Below are 13025 nucleotides of genomic sequence, written 5' to 3'. Positions count from 1 at the left end.
GCAGCCGAAGTCACGAGGGAGAAATCCGCGATGTTTCTGTTTTTTTGCGCAGTCGCTCGACGGGCAGAACATCTACAACTCCTGCTGCACGCTGCGCATCGACTACAGCAAGATGCAGAACCTCAATGTGAAGTACAACAACGACAAGTCGCGGGACTACACCAACCCGAATCTTCCGACCGGCGACGCCAACCTGGACGCGGCGTCGATCGCCCTCGGCGGAGAGTTGCTACCCCAGCTGCTCATGGGTGCTGGCTCCCAACCTCGTGCCAGAATACCCGGTGAGTATCTCGGCCGGGATCCGCGCGCTCACGAACGCTCACTTACCCTTTTGGACACGCATAGCACACATCATCACTGTTGCTGTTTATTATCGATAACATTACTACCGATGATGCTTATTAACTTTTTGAGCACACTCACGCACGAGCGAGTACGAGTTAACCCCCGCCGTGCCGTACGCAAAGAGCGCGCACCGATCGACTTCTTACACGTCGTTGAGTCGCGGAAATTTATCGCGCTGCAACCTCCCGATAATCTGGCAACAGCCGCGCTAATCGTTGACGTTAATCGTTGACACAAGAGCCAATCGCGCGATTATTCGCGCGCGCACTAGTCGCGACCTCGCAGGCGTTCGCGTTTTGACCTATCGGATAAATCGCGCTGATCGCGGCCGCGCGTGTGTGTGTATGTGTGTATGAGGGTGCGGGGTCGAACGCGGCGTATAAATAGCGAATGCGTTAATTTCGGATCGATGTAACGACCTCGGTAATAGCCGTTACAACGCGATACTTCGCAACGGGCACTCTCGAGATTCATTGTAGTTAGACGTCAGTCAGAGATTGCAACGACGAGATTGGACGCGCGGAAGCGAACGAGAGAGAGGGAGGGAGGGAGGGGAGGGAGAAACGGAGAAACATACAAATAAAGAGCGCGGTTTCGATCGCCTCGCCCGTCGCACCCCGTCGGCTTTGTATTTTTCGCCGGGCGAAAGCTCTCTCTCTCTCTCTCTCTCTCTCTCTCTCTCTCTCTTTCTTTTTCCCTGGGTGCGCCGTGAGAGAAAACAATTGGAAACTCGATCGAACAATTAGCGATGCGATTGCGCGACGTTATATTTATTGGAATTAATTACATTAATAGCGGTACCGATTTTCTGTCACTCTCGTGTACGTCGCGCTGAGTTATTATTATTATTATTATTCCGTGAAACGGGCTGGCCGACAATTTGCCGCGCGCGCGTACGTTTCGGACTCTCGGCCGGCAGGACGGTCACGTGCCGGTCGGACGTTATTATTTCCTCGGGTAAATTAATTAATTACAAAATGCTGGGGAAGCGATCCGCCGGCCGGCCGGCCGGCCGCGCGCGCGACCGTCGACGAATCGTCTGGATTTTTGTTGCGCGTTGTGCCGGCGACAACGCTAGTTTAAATTACACGCTCCGCCGGCTCTTGCTTGGGTTAAATTAATTTCACGGCGTTGTTGGTGTTTAATCTGTAACGCTTGTAATCCATTTTACGTCCTATCTCGTTGAGCAAACAGTCCGGTTGATGACTGCCGATCGAGAGACTGCCTCAGCCGCGATGGCGCGACGAGGTCGGCCGTTTTAGATTTTCGAACGCCGAAGTTGGCGGAAGACGGCGGAAGATCGTCGTCCGATCGGCCGCCGGCTGCGATTTCGGGGATTCTCTCATGGCTCTTGAGTCGACGATATGAGGTGACGTGTGAGTCGAACGTGTGCGGCTCGATGAATACGAGCACAAATAGATCGATCAGCTGGAGCAGCAAACAACGTAGCTGAGTATCGCCGAGAGAGACGGTCGCATGCTTATTAAGAGAGACCTGTGTGCTCGTGTGTTTTTTGCCGCTTCTAATATTCCATTAGTTAACTTTTTATCAACATCGCATCCGGGAGTAACCTGTGTCGTACAGCGGAAACTCTAGTCTCGTCGGATAATTTGGAAGACGCAAAGCCGCCCCCGCCCGCCCCCCTCGAGCAGTGTACGATCAAGAGTGATAATAATCTCATTTGAATTTCCTGAAGTAGAGTCCATTGCAGGGGCACCGAGTGTGCTGCCCACACCCTTCGCGGCTATGCACGGCCTTCCGTCTCCCTTGGCCGGTCCTTATAACGGCGTACCTCCCGCAGGAGGACTCGCCGGACTTAGCGGCTTCCCCATCGGCGCGGCTGGTCTCGGAGTACGAGTGCAGAGCAGCGGACAAGCATCGGCGGTACTGTTGGTCAGCAATCTCAACGAAGAGGTAAGTGGCCCGACTTACGAGGCCTTCGACGCGCTGCTACCTCGACATTAAGGACGAGAGGCCGTACGAGGACCTTCGGCGAGGCGTACACGAAGAAAAGTGCGGGACGGGCTCGCGCACGACGCCGTTTAACCGCGGCCTTCCGCTCGCTCCCCGAGTGCTCGATCCGGCGTGATCGGGAGACACTGAAGAGTGCCGGAGACAAAAGATGAGACGGGTCGAGCGAGTGGCCGTTGGAAGGAGAAGAGGAAAATGGGAGAGGACGATCCAAGGGTAATCCGCGGGTGAAACCGCGCGGCTACCAGGTTCACCGCCGCGGTGAAGGCGGAAATAGCGTAATTACGGAGATAGGCGTGTATAATTTGCAGCGATCCGCCGGTTACAGTAAATAGTTGTGCTTCGTTAGCGAAGTGTGTGTTTACGGACAGTGCGGCGCGCGAGCTCGTGCCGCTGAAAGCTGCTGGCCGCTCCGCAGCCGCGGGATTTTTCTTCGTGCGCTTTTCCGTCAATCGGAAGCGCGCGCGCGCGCGCGCGCCGTCGTGGCCGTTTAACGATTCTTCGTTTCGATCGGAAATACTCGTCTCTCTCGTGTCTCTTTCACGAACCTTCCCCCCCGCGTCGCGCGGTAATCTTCTCGATTCTTCATTAACGGCCACTCATCAGATTAACGGCGACGGCGTTGTGACCCGGACTCGCTGATTTCTCGTTCGTCTGCAATTAACGACGACAATTTTCATCAGCGGGAAACAAAACCCGCATACATAATGGAGTAGAGTATCGCCGGCGATCAGACAGAAAATTAAAGAATAAAAATCTTCGGCGATTGATGGATTTTCCAAGAAGGGGTTCGCTCGCGCCCGCTTGTCCGTCCGTCCACCACTCCCCAGAGCCCCCGGCTTGAACGCAAAAGCAAGCGCGCGCGGGGCAAACACAGTGAGAAGCACAATGCGCGCGCACTTCCGTGTGCGTTTCGCGAGCGTAAACGAAGCGTTAAATGGCCCACGCGCGCACGCACGTACGCACGCGACATACCCACGCGCGCGCGCGCGCGCGCGTGTCATCTCCGGGGTACGCCGCGGCGCAGCACTGAGAGAAGTAGATCATCGCCGGCGCCGCGCCGTCGCCACGTGCGAATAAGTGTGTCGTATGCGAATAATACCTGTAGTGTGGCATCTGTCGTGTCTCTATGCAGTGGGTGGGTGTGTGTGTGTGTGTGTGTATGTGTGTGTGTGCGTGCAAGTCCCTGGTTCTCCATATCTTCTGTCGCGAGAACATAACCGCCTTTTGCCCGACGCGACACACACACACACACACACACACACGTGCGCGACCACCACTCTCTTCTTCTTCTTCATCTCGCTCCCTTTCTCTGTATATCTCTGTCTCTTTCTCCGTCTCTCTACACCTTCTCTCACTTCTCCCCCTCTCTATAGCATTTATTTTCGTTGCCCGTCACGGGCTCTCGTACTCTCGTCGCTCAACCCCCGTTCTCCTTCCACTTCCCTCGTACTTCGACCGCACGCTATTTCTCTCAGTGTGCGACACACTGCGGCGTCGTCCAACCGCTCCCCTCCTCCAACTTTGCCCCGGTATATACGCACGTACGGTATATATACACGTATTATACGGCCTAACGAACGAGTTACAACGTAGTGCTACGTAGGCGATCCCCGCAGTCTTCCGATCCTTCGGCTCGGTCTTTCCGCTCTCGAGCTTCTTCGTCGGAGAGCGATCTCGGGTGGTGCACGTCATGGAGTGCATCGGCTCGCGGCAGGTGGGGCAGATTAATCGACGTGTCTCCCCCGTCACAATCCCCCGACGAATCTTAACTATTAACGACGGACCGGTGCAAATGGTCGCAAAAGTCGCGAAATTCGAGGCATTATTCGCAACGGCGAGAAAAATAGACAAGTTATCACGGACGAGACGGGCGAGAATGTGTCGCGCGGATAGATCGAGGTAAGAATCGACGCTCGCGTTTTCGCGCTCGTCTCGACCGATCCTCCCGATTTCCCATCTGCCTCGAGAACGACGATCTTCCGAGATCACCCCTGCTCTCGGTAGGGTGATGGAAAGATCGAGCCGCAATGCGTATGCGCCCTGTTTCGTCACGCGAGACCTTTGATTCTGGCCTTATCTCTGCCACCGCCCCCCCCCCCCGCCCCCTCCGCCGCCGCTCATTTTCGAAACACACATACAGATCACTCCAACGTCACCATCCCGCGCCCTAATTAATCGTAGCGTCGTCGACTATACGACGTTACTTTCTGCGAGGTGACGTTTATCGCGCTTTGCTCACGTAACGCTTTGCTCTAAATTTCCTGAGCCGGGCTGCCGTGACTTGCGACAATTAGCGCGACGCGCGCGATTCTCGCGCGCGCTTTCGACATCCATTTGCATTCATTTCGCGGCGAGACACACACCACCCCGCGCATTTTCCCGCGAGGTACATTTATACGCGGCGCTATTACCCGACGTTAGAAGCGATCAACATAATCGAGCGGGAAGCATCAGTGGGATGATAAACGTCACCTCGACAAGAAACTGTGTGTCGACGTCACACTTCGCAGCTGCAACTTGTCACTACTGTACTATAACTGTGTGTACTACTATCGTTGCGTTGCGCACGAGCTTCGATGATCTCTCTTTCTTTCTCTCTCTCTCTCTCTCTCTCTCTGTCTGTCTGTCTGTCTGTCTGTCTCTCTCTCTCTCTCTCTCTCTCTCTCTCTCTCTCTCTCTCTCTCTCTCTCTCTCTCTCTCTCTCTCTCTCTCTCTCTCTCTCTCTCTCTCTCTCTCTCTCTCTCTCTCTCTCTCTCTCTCTCTCTCTCTCTCTCCTCTCTCTCTCTCTCTCTCTCTCTCTCTCTCTCTCTCTCTCTCTCTCTCTCTCTCTCTCTCTCTCTCTCCTCTCTCTCTCTCTCTCTCTCTCTCTCTCTCTCTCTCTCTCTCTCTCTCTCTGTCTCTCTCTCTCTCTCTCTCTCTCTCTCTCGCTCTCGCTCTTTCTTTCTTTTCCTCTCTCGGCTCTACCACTGCGCTCTGTATCGTTTCCTTGGCTCGCGATGCGAAGTGGCTTTTTTTTGTCGCTACGCCGACATGTCTCCGTGATTTCATGCGAATTTCTTGAAGAATGAACGCGACCGTGTGAATGAAATCAGCAGGGGGGAGGGAGGCTGTTGAAGAATAAGAATCGATTTTTTCCGGTCGGTCCGGCTATCTTTCGCTTCAATTCGCGAAATCGGTTGTCGCTGCAATGAAGAATTATCGAAGCTGTTCGGATGAGACGGAAAACAAAAACGCGAATCTCGTGCGCACGCTAACACTATACATTGAATCCTATTATACTCGCTGACTACTGACTGGACTCTGTCTGTTCTCTGTGTAGATGGTCACGCCTGACGCTCTCTTTACCCTGTTTGGTACGTCTCCACATTTATATTATTAATTATATTACATTATTAATTATTATATTTACACCCTCGCGCTCTCACGCATACGTACACGCGCGTGACACACACATACATGTACACGTCACACATTCGACTATGCCGGAACACGCGATATCACGGTACGCACATTTAGATGATCGCACTCACGCGCAATTTAGAAAAACAAGAGATATAACGGAAAAAAAGTAGCGGAACGAGAAAAGAAAGAATAAAGAAGTTACGGGAAGATATTCGTCCGGAAGGAAGCTTTGATCTTTTTCCGGCCACTCGCGAATATTCGAGCAAGACACGCGATATATACAGATCTACACATACATGTACACAAACACGGACGTAGAATTTTTCTCACACATGATCGTCACTTTCGAGACTTACGTCATACCGAATAGGAGAGGTTTCCTTCTTTTCCTTTTATTTTTTGTCTTGTTTCATTTTTTATTTTATTTTTTTGTTTTTTCTCTTTTTTTTTATCTTTTGGCAAAACTTATAAAAACTTGATCATTATCACTCTCTCTCTCTTTCTCTCTCTTTTCTCTTTCTCTCTCTCACACACACTCTTTCTCTCTCCCTCCCTCCCTCTCTCTCTCTCTCTCTCTCTCTCTCTCTCTCTCTCTCTCTCTCTCTTTCTCTCTCTCTCTCTCTTTCTCTCTCGTCATATTTTACTCTCGTATAACATCCACCGTACGTTTTTTCTCCAAGTCTGTCGTATTCTGATTTAACGTTTAATCCGTATTCTTCCGATATTTTCGTGATTTCAACTTATTTTATTACTACAAGCTATATTCCATTCGCAATTCATCATCACCGTCACCGCCATACATCATACCGCCATATCGTCATTATCGGCCATCACCGACACGTGATCTCTCTCACGTTCTCTATTTCCAAGCATCTCTTCTAAATTATTTCATTAATATTTTATTAATATCAGTTTCACAGACAACCTTAATATTACGTCAGCTTTTGCTTAATTTACGTAATTCCATAGGAACTCACTATTAACGAGGCGCGCGACTCGAGGCTGGCGGCGTGTTTTTCTAGAAACGATTAATTAATTACGCGATGAACGTGAGAGTCGCGTACTGTATCAGAGAGAGAGAGAGAGAGAGAGAGAGAGAGAGAGAGAGAGAGAGAGAGAGAGAGAGAGAGAGAGAGAGAGAGAGAGGAGAGAGAGAAGAGAGAGAGGAGGGAAGGGAGAGAAGAGAGAGAAGAGAGAGAGGGAGGGAGAGAGAGCCGTTTTTCCGACCTTTCGCCAACAAAAATTTACGAATCGTCAATAAACAAAGAATTTCGACGTGTTAGCATCGTATACTCAATTATCGTTTTGTAAAGAATTGAAACTAAATTACTCGATAATTGCTCCTACTTTTTATCTCTTAGCGGAGCGTGATTCATATAGAATTGAAGCGAAATTTTACTTGGATTAATTTTTTTATTTCTAAAAGACAAAGAAAAATTGTCGGTTACAACACGGTAATGGTTGACATGATGGTTTTGATGACGGTAGAATGAACGTGGTTACCGAGGTCTTCTGTAAAATGAAATCTCCAGCGCCGAGCCGCTCGCCTCTTGCATGTCCCGAATCTTAGATCCGATCGTACCCCGATCTCGATCGACCGAATACTGTCTCGTTCATCTTCGACAATAATCCTTAAACGCGCAGCCTCTTTAATGAAAGAAATATGCCGTGTGTCACGGCCGCGCTCGAGTTTACTAAAGGAGCAATTTGCGTGTATTGTGCATATAGGCGTTTATGGGGATGTACAACGTGTGAAGATTCTCTACAACAAGAAGGACTCGGCACTAATACAGATGGCCGAACCTCATCAGGCGCTTCTAGGTAAGTACATTGCGTGAGACCCGACACTTGCGATGGCTCGAGGTCGTGTTTCCGCAGATAATTCTGATTGTTACGGTAATCCCGAGAGAAAATTATTTCGCGGAAGAAAGGAGACATTCCTCTTCCGTCGCGAGACGAAGATACGGAAATTTTTCTCTTAAAGATTAGATGGTCGCAACGTGACTCTGCACGTCACGGCACGAATGTGCGTGTAGAACTTTTCGTGAATCATTAGTGAACATCGTACGTTTAATTCACACGACAGCGCTGACCCATATGGACAAGTTGAGAGTGTTTGGGAAGCAAATCAAAGTGATGCTCAGCAAACACCAAACTGTCCAATTGCCAAAGGAAGGACAGCCGGACGCGGGCCTGACGAAGGATTACACCAACAGCACACTACACCGATTCAAGAAACCCGGCTCGAAAAATTACCAGAACATCTATCCACCAAGCGCGACCCTGCATTTATCGAACATTCCGTAAGTGACTCGACGATCGTGTTCATCGTAGTAATACTCTCGCATTGCTCGATGATGATGATCGAGAAATTATGCGTGGGAGAACTCTCTCGTCTTCAAAGTATATATTAAAAAACACTTGAAATGATTTTCTATTCGACGAAAGTCTTGCTTAGTATTGTTATTCATTTGCGAGAAGCTGCAGTCGTCGAGAGAGAGAGGGGGGGGAGAGGATCTCATATTCGTGTCGACGAATTTTTCTCTCGGCGGCTTAACGGCATTCAATTTATCCTTGCAGAGCCACGGTAGCTGAGGAAGAGATCAAGGATGCTTTCACCAAGAACGGCTTCACTGTGAAAGCCTTCAAGTTCTTCCCGAAGGACAGGAAGATGGCTCTCATACAGATGCCTAACATGGACGACGCCGTGGCTGCGCTGATCGTAAGTAGCTTTCGCAATTAACTCGTTACCGCCGAAGCGTCGAGCGATAATCCCGCGTGACTGGAAATAAAACCCCTCGCCTGGCACCGAGACGTCGTCGTCGTGTGCAAAATTTTTGAAAAATGGCAAAAAAAGCAGACGAGACAGAAGGAGAAAGAAAGAGAGAGAGAGAGAGAGAGAGAGAGAGAGAGAGAGAGAGAGGGAGAGAGAGAGAGAGAAATTCGATACATAATCCGACGAATTTGGCTGGCCAGTTTATCTCGGTCGAGCGTCGCGACTGTTCAATCACTTCGAATCAAAAAGCAACAAACTCCGGGGGTGTTTTTTGTTCTTCTTTGTTTTTGCAGAAAATGCACAACTACCAGCTCAGCGAGTCCAATCACCTCAGGGTGTCATTCTCTAAGAGCAACATCTAACAAGAATCGCCACCACACGAGCAGCAGTGGTACCAGCCCTACGCCCTAGTCCCCCTTTGGTCACCCGCTTCGGTCTACGACTGATGGTCCCGCAGTTGGATCCGCTCAGGTGCTCGTCCGTTCCAGTGAAAATTGCAACGCACTGGTCGTTTGTCGGCTACATTGTGCCGCAACCTCCATACGGGACTCTATCACACACTCGGACTCTGAAGCAGCACAAGAGGACAGGAGCTACCTCCTCCGAGCGAGCTTAGGATGCTTTCGAGGCCTTGTCCTTGTTGGGACGTATTTACGGCACGAATGTGTCCCCGCATCCGGTTGATTCTGTTGATTCGAGGGTTGCTAGGGTGTTAAAAGAGAAATATATATATATATATATACACATATATACGTATATATATATATATACATATATACGTATATATATATACATATATATATGTGTATATATACACACATATTACTACATCTCCTACATATAATACTAGGGCTGCAAGCGCTGAAGCTAAACGGCAAAAAGCCGACGACGTCCGCGACGGCCTTCTTCATAGCACTTCCGGTGCTGGCTTTCGAGTGTGGTGCGCGATGATTTCGTAATTTCAGATAAAAGAGAAATGTTTTCGGGGTGACGACGATCGCGATGTGGGAGTGCGATCGAACACTTTTATGAAAGCCAGGACCGTCGCGATCGCAAAGAGGGAGAAGATGTAGGAAAAGAGAGATAGATAGAGAGAGAGAGAGAGAGAGAGAGAGAGAGAGAGAGAGAGAGAGAGAGAGAGAGAGAGAAAGAAAGCAAGAAAGAGATAGGTAGTAAAAAAAAAAAAAGAGAAAAAGGTGTGGTGTGAAAGGAAGAGAAACTCTGGCTACACGCCGAGTGTTGGTGTATCCGGACTAAAGAGCGTACGTGGAAGCAGGGAAGAAGAAAAAGATATTTAGGATTAGATGAGAGCGAGGAAGCGCGGCACACATCTGACAGACAGTCCTCGACTCTTGTACAGAGTTTACGCTAGGGAAGATAAGCTACATTAATTGTACATGTAAAATTCACGATCGCACGGGTCCCGGTCGCCAGACTGTGGCCGCGGCGTCGATCGCCACACTGATTATGGTTAAGGATTTTTTCAAGTTGCATGGACACAAGGGTGCGCCGTTTCCGCGGGCACGCGAACGGTGCGCCCGTGTATATCAGTTTCGGAACCAGGTCTCCGTCGTCAACGTGTGGTTCGACGAGCTGGCGCGTGCGAGCGAACGAGCGAGCGAGTAAGCAAGCGACGAGGAACGGAGTCAGCACAATAAAACAGTGAAAAGAGGGAAAATCAGGAAGAGGGGAAGGAACGGGAAGGGGGGAAGAGAAAGAGAAGAGCGAAACAAAAAATTAAGTATAGTATGCACGTTCAGGGTACTCGGTAATCGTCTCGCTCGTCGTACACGGTCGTGCGCGACGCGTGGCATCCAGAGATACTCTCGAGAAGCAGCGGCGACGCCCGCGCGAGACAATCTTCAATTCCGACGACATGACACACTCTCTCTACCCGCGGCAGCACGGCCGACGACGACGACGAGCGCGCGCGAGCATCGAATACCGCTCAGGTATATACGCTTTATTTCTAAAAATCGAGCGTTCTTAAGTAAGACAAAACGGCCAATGTCACGGGACCCTTGCTGCAGCTTTCGCGAGGTCTACTCCGCCGGCGAACCGATCGTCCTCGACATCATTCGCAAATAGATAAAGTATGGACGATGAAGCGTCGTGTGTATGAAGTGGATGAAGCTTCCAAGCTCCCCTTTTCAGTCTGATCCCATTGCTTCACAAGAGGTCGATCCGTTCGCGAGGCGGAAGCGAAGCAATTATCAAAGTCGTTCGTTGCGTGCTGAAGGACATTCTATCGGAAAACCGCGCCGAGTGCGTCCGGCCCGCGCTCGACCTACGTTAATGCTTCTCTTCGGGACTGAGCTCTTCCTCGTTCTCGAAGGTACCTTCAGTATTCTCGACCAAGTCGATCGGCGAAGTCGAACGCTTCTAGAAGGGGTCGAGTCGGGCCCGATCATTCGGCCGTGACAACCAAGTCCCCCGCGCTAGCCCACGCGGTAGGCACGACTGCGCGCGTTTGTCGTACGGTCGTCGCAGGTGGCATTTTTATAATTTGTACGTTTCAGTTTGGAGATAAGTATTATTGCACCCGCACACGTATCCGCGTCTTTACTAGGCCGTACGGTTACGCAGTTACACATGCATACACACACACGCACACACACACACACACACACACACACACACACACACACACACACACACACACACACACACACACATACACACGACGCATACAATCGCGTACATAATGCCGCGCGCGTGATAAATGATATCGACCGCCCCCTCTGATTTATATATACATATATACACATATACATGCGTACACAAAAACACACACAGATGCATAGGTACAACTCGCAGATTTCTTAGTTAGAATAGGTGCTTAGGCATGTGTTAGGATCTTAATCATATAGTAAGCGACGAGACAAGTAATCGAAACTAGACGGAAAGGCGCTGCTGTGTTAAACATATCGCTAATTAAAAAGTTTGCTACGTGCGAAGAGCGCGCGCAGAGAGTGTTATTTGAGGCGGATCGGCGGGTACTACTCGGGTCGCCTTGAGGATGGCGCGCGCGCGCGCGCGCGACGGACGATACCGATGCGCAGCGGAGGAGAGGGGCTCTTCTCCTCGAGCGTCCTATCGACGCGTCCAACGCGCGACGCGAGCCTTCATCTACTGAGAGTTCCTGATATCAAAGCATTCCTTCGGTAGTCGACGGTTGTGAAAGGAGGAGGGAGTACGCGTAAAGAATGAGTAGAACGCGAAAGTAAGCATCGAAAATCTAAAAAAATATCTCGAACGGGCCATCCCGAGGGGCCGTTCGGAGCGAACGCGAGGAGGAGGCAGCAGCGATCGTCTTGGCCCATCGACGTGAGGCCCCGTTAACTCGAGGACACGCGTGAAAACGGCGCGAACTCGAATTCTCTTCTGATTAGCTAGGTCCATAGAAATGTATCAACGGAAAATAAGTAGAAACGGATGCGGAAACAATATGAGAAATTCGGTAGGAACGATCCTCGAGGAGCTCGGGAGGTCCTCGCCGAGAAGCCGCGCGTGGCGGAGTTTCGGCCGGGTGCCGCGGTCACGGGGATTCCCCGTCGTTCTTCATCGGCGACGGGAATCCTCGATCTCCCCCGTCCCCGTCGAGGACCACTGTCGTTTTTGACGGGAGGCATGCGCGCGCGCGCGCGCGCGTTCCGGCCAAGTCCGCGTATTTCTGTCTGATCGACGTTCTGTTGGAGTCAATTAAATTTTACTGATATAATGTAACTGATCGCGTAGAGACGGACGAAGAATACAAGAGAAGCGCGCGTGGAAGATTGTTGTTAAGGCGTAAATGAGCGTGAGCGAGCGACAGAGAAAGAGAGAGAGAGAGAAAGAGAGAACGAAAGGGATAAAGAATAATTGTGAGCGAGTGCGAGACAGAGAGGGAGAGAAAGGTAGAGCGGCGTGGAAGGAAGAGTAGCGTTGCGCGACGTAACGGATAAACTCTATATTTAGGGATGGGAATGAATGAGGATTGGGAGGGAAGGGAAGTTTCCAAGTCGTATTCGCGCAGCAAACCGCACGAGGAGGCAGGGGAGAAGTGACGAAACTGTGAAACAAAAGCGAATGCCGGCCTGGGTAGGAGCAGATAAAAGACAGGGAGAGAGTATGTGTTGTTTGTGCCAAAGTAGGCTAGCTGTTAGAAGAAGAAAAAGAAAAGCAAAAAGAAAAACTGTAGAATGGGATCTCTTGGTGAGCCGTGCGAGCGGGATATCCATGTTCGATCGCGCGAACGCCGATTCTCAGGTCCTGCTGTCGCGCACGTAAAATGTCGCCACGTTTTTTCCCTTCATCGGCGGGCCTGAATCGGCGTCTCGCTCGGCCGATCGAGTACCGACCAATCAGCTAGTTGTTTAGAGACGTAGCGAGTAGCCGGCATGAGCGAAGGGGCCAGTCTTTGCATCTAAGATCTGTCTTTCGGACCTCTGATACTACGTTATTTACTTCGACTGCATTTATACATTCTAACGTGACACGTTCCGAGCACACTGACCGACCGCAAAATCGCCTATCACGAGGGGCATAA

At 50.5% G+C, this 13025-nt stretch overlaps 1 protein-coding gene across 13 annotated transcripts in view; it reads left to right on the top strand.

The window, feature by feature from the left end:
- The window catches only part of heph (polypyrimidine tract-binding protein 1 heph), a 420294-nt gene extending 410676 nt beyond the window's left edge, over window positions 1–9618 (top strand). For 3 of the 13 annotated variants that reach the window (XM_025299499.1, XM_025299497.1, XM_025299496.1), the window contains 7 exons: window positions 53–281; window positions 2042–2259; window positions 5639–5672; window positions 7450–7542; window positions 7808–8024; window positions 8302–8443; window positions 8791–9618. In XM_025299499.1, coding sequence (XP_025155284.1) covers window positions 53–281; window positions 2042–2259; window positions 5639–5672; window positions 7450–7542; window positions 7808–8024; window positions 8302–8443; window positions 8791–8859 — 1002 coding nt within the window. In that variant the 3' untranslated portion in view covers window positions 8860–9618. The remainder of the gene's footprint in view (window positions 1–52; window positions 282–2041; window positions 2260–5638; window positions 5673–7449; window positions 7543–7807; window positions 8025–8301; window positions 8444–8790) is intronic. The other 10 variants (XM_025299508.1, XM_025299507.1, XM_025299506.1 and 7 more) reach the window with 6 other exon arrangements.
- Window positions 9619–13025: the final 3407 nt, after the last annotated feature.

The sequence above is a fragment of the Harpegnathos saltator genome, unplaced genomic scaffold, assembly GCF_003227715.2.
Source record: "Harpegnathos saltator strain DR-91 unplaced genomic scaffold, Hsal_v8.6 scaffold283, whole genome shotgun sequence".
NCBI classification, from domain to species: domain Eukaryota; kingdom Metazoa; phylum Arthropoda; class Insecta; order Hymenoptera; family Formicidae; genus Harpegnathos; species Harpegnathos saltator.
This window is presented reverse-complemented; position numbering and strand designations above follow the sequence as displayed.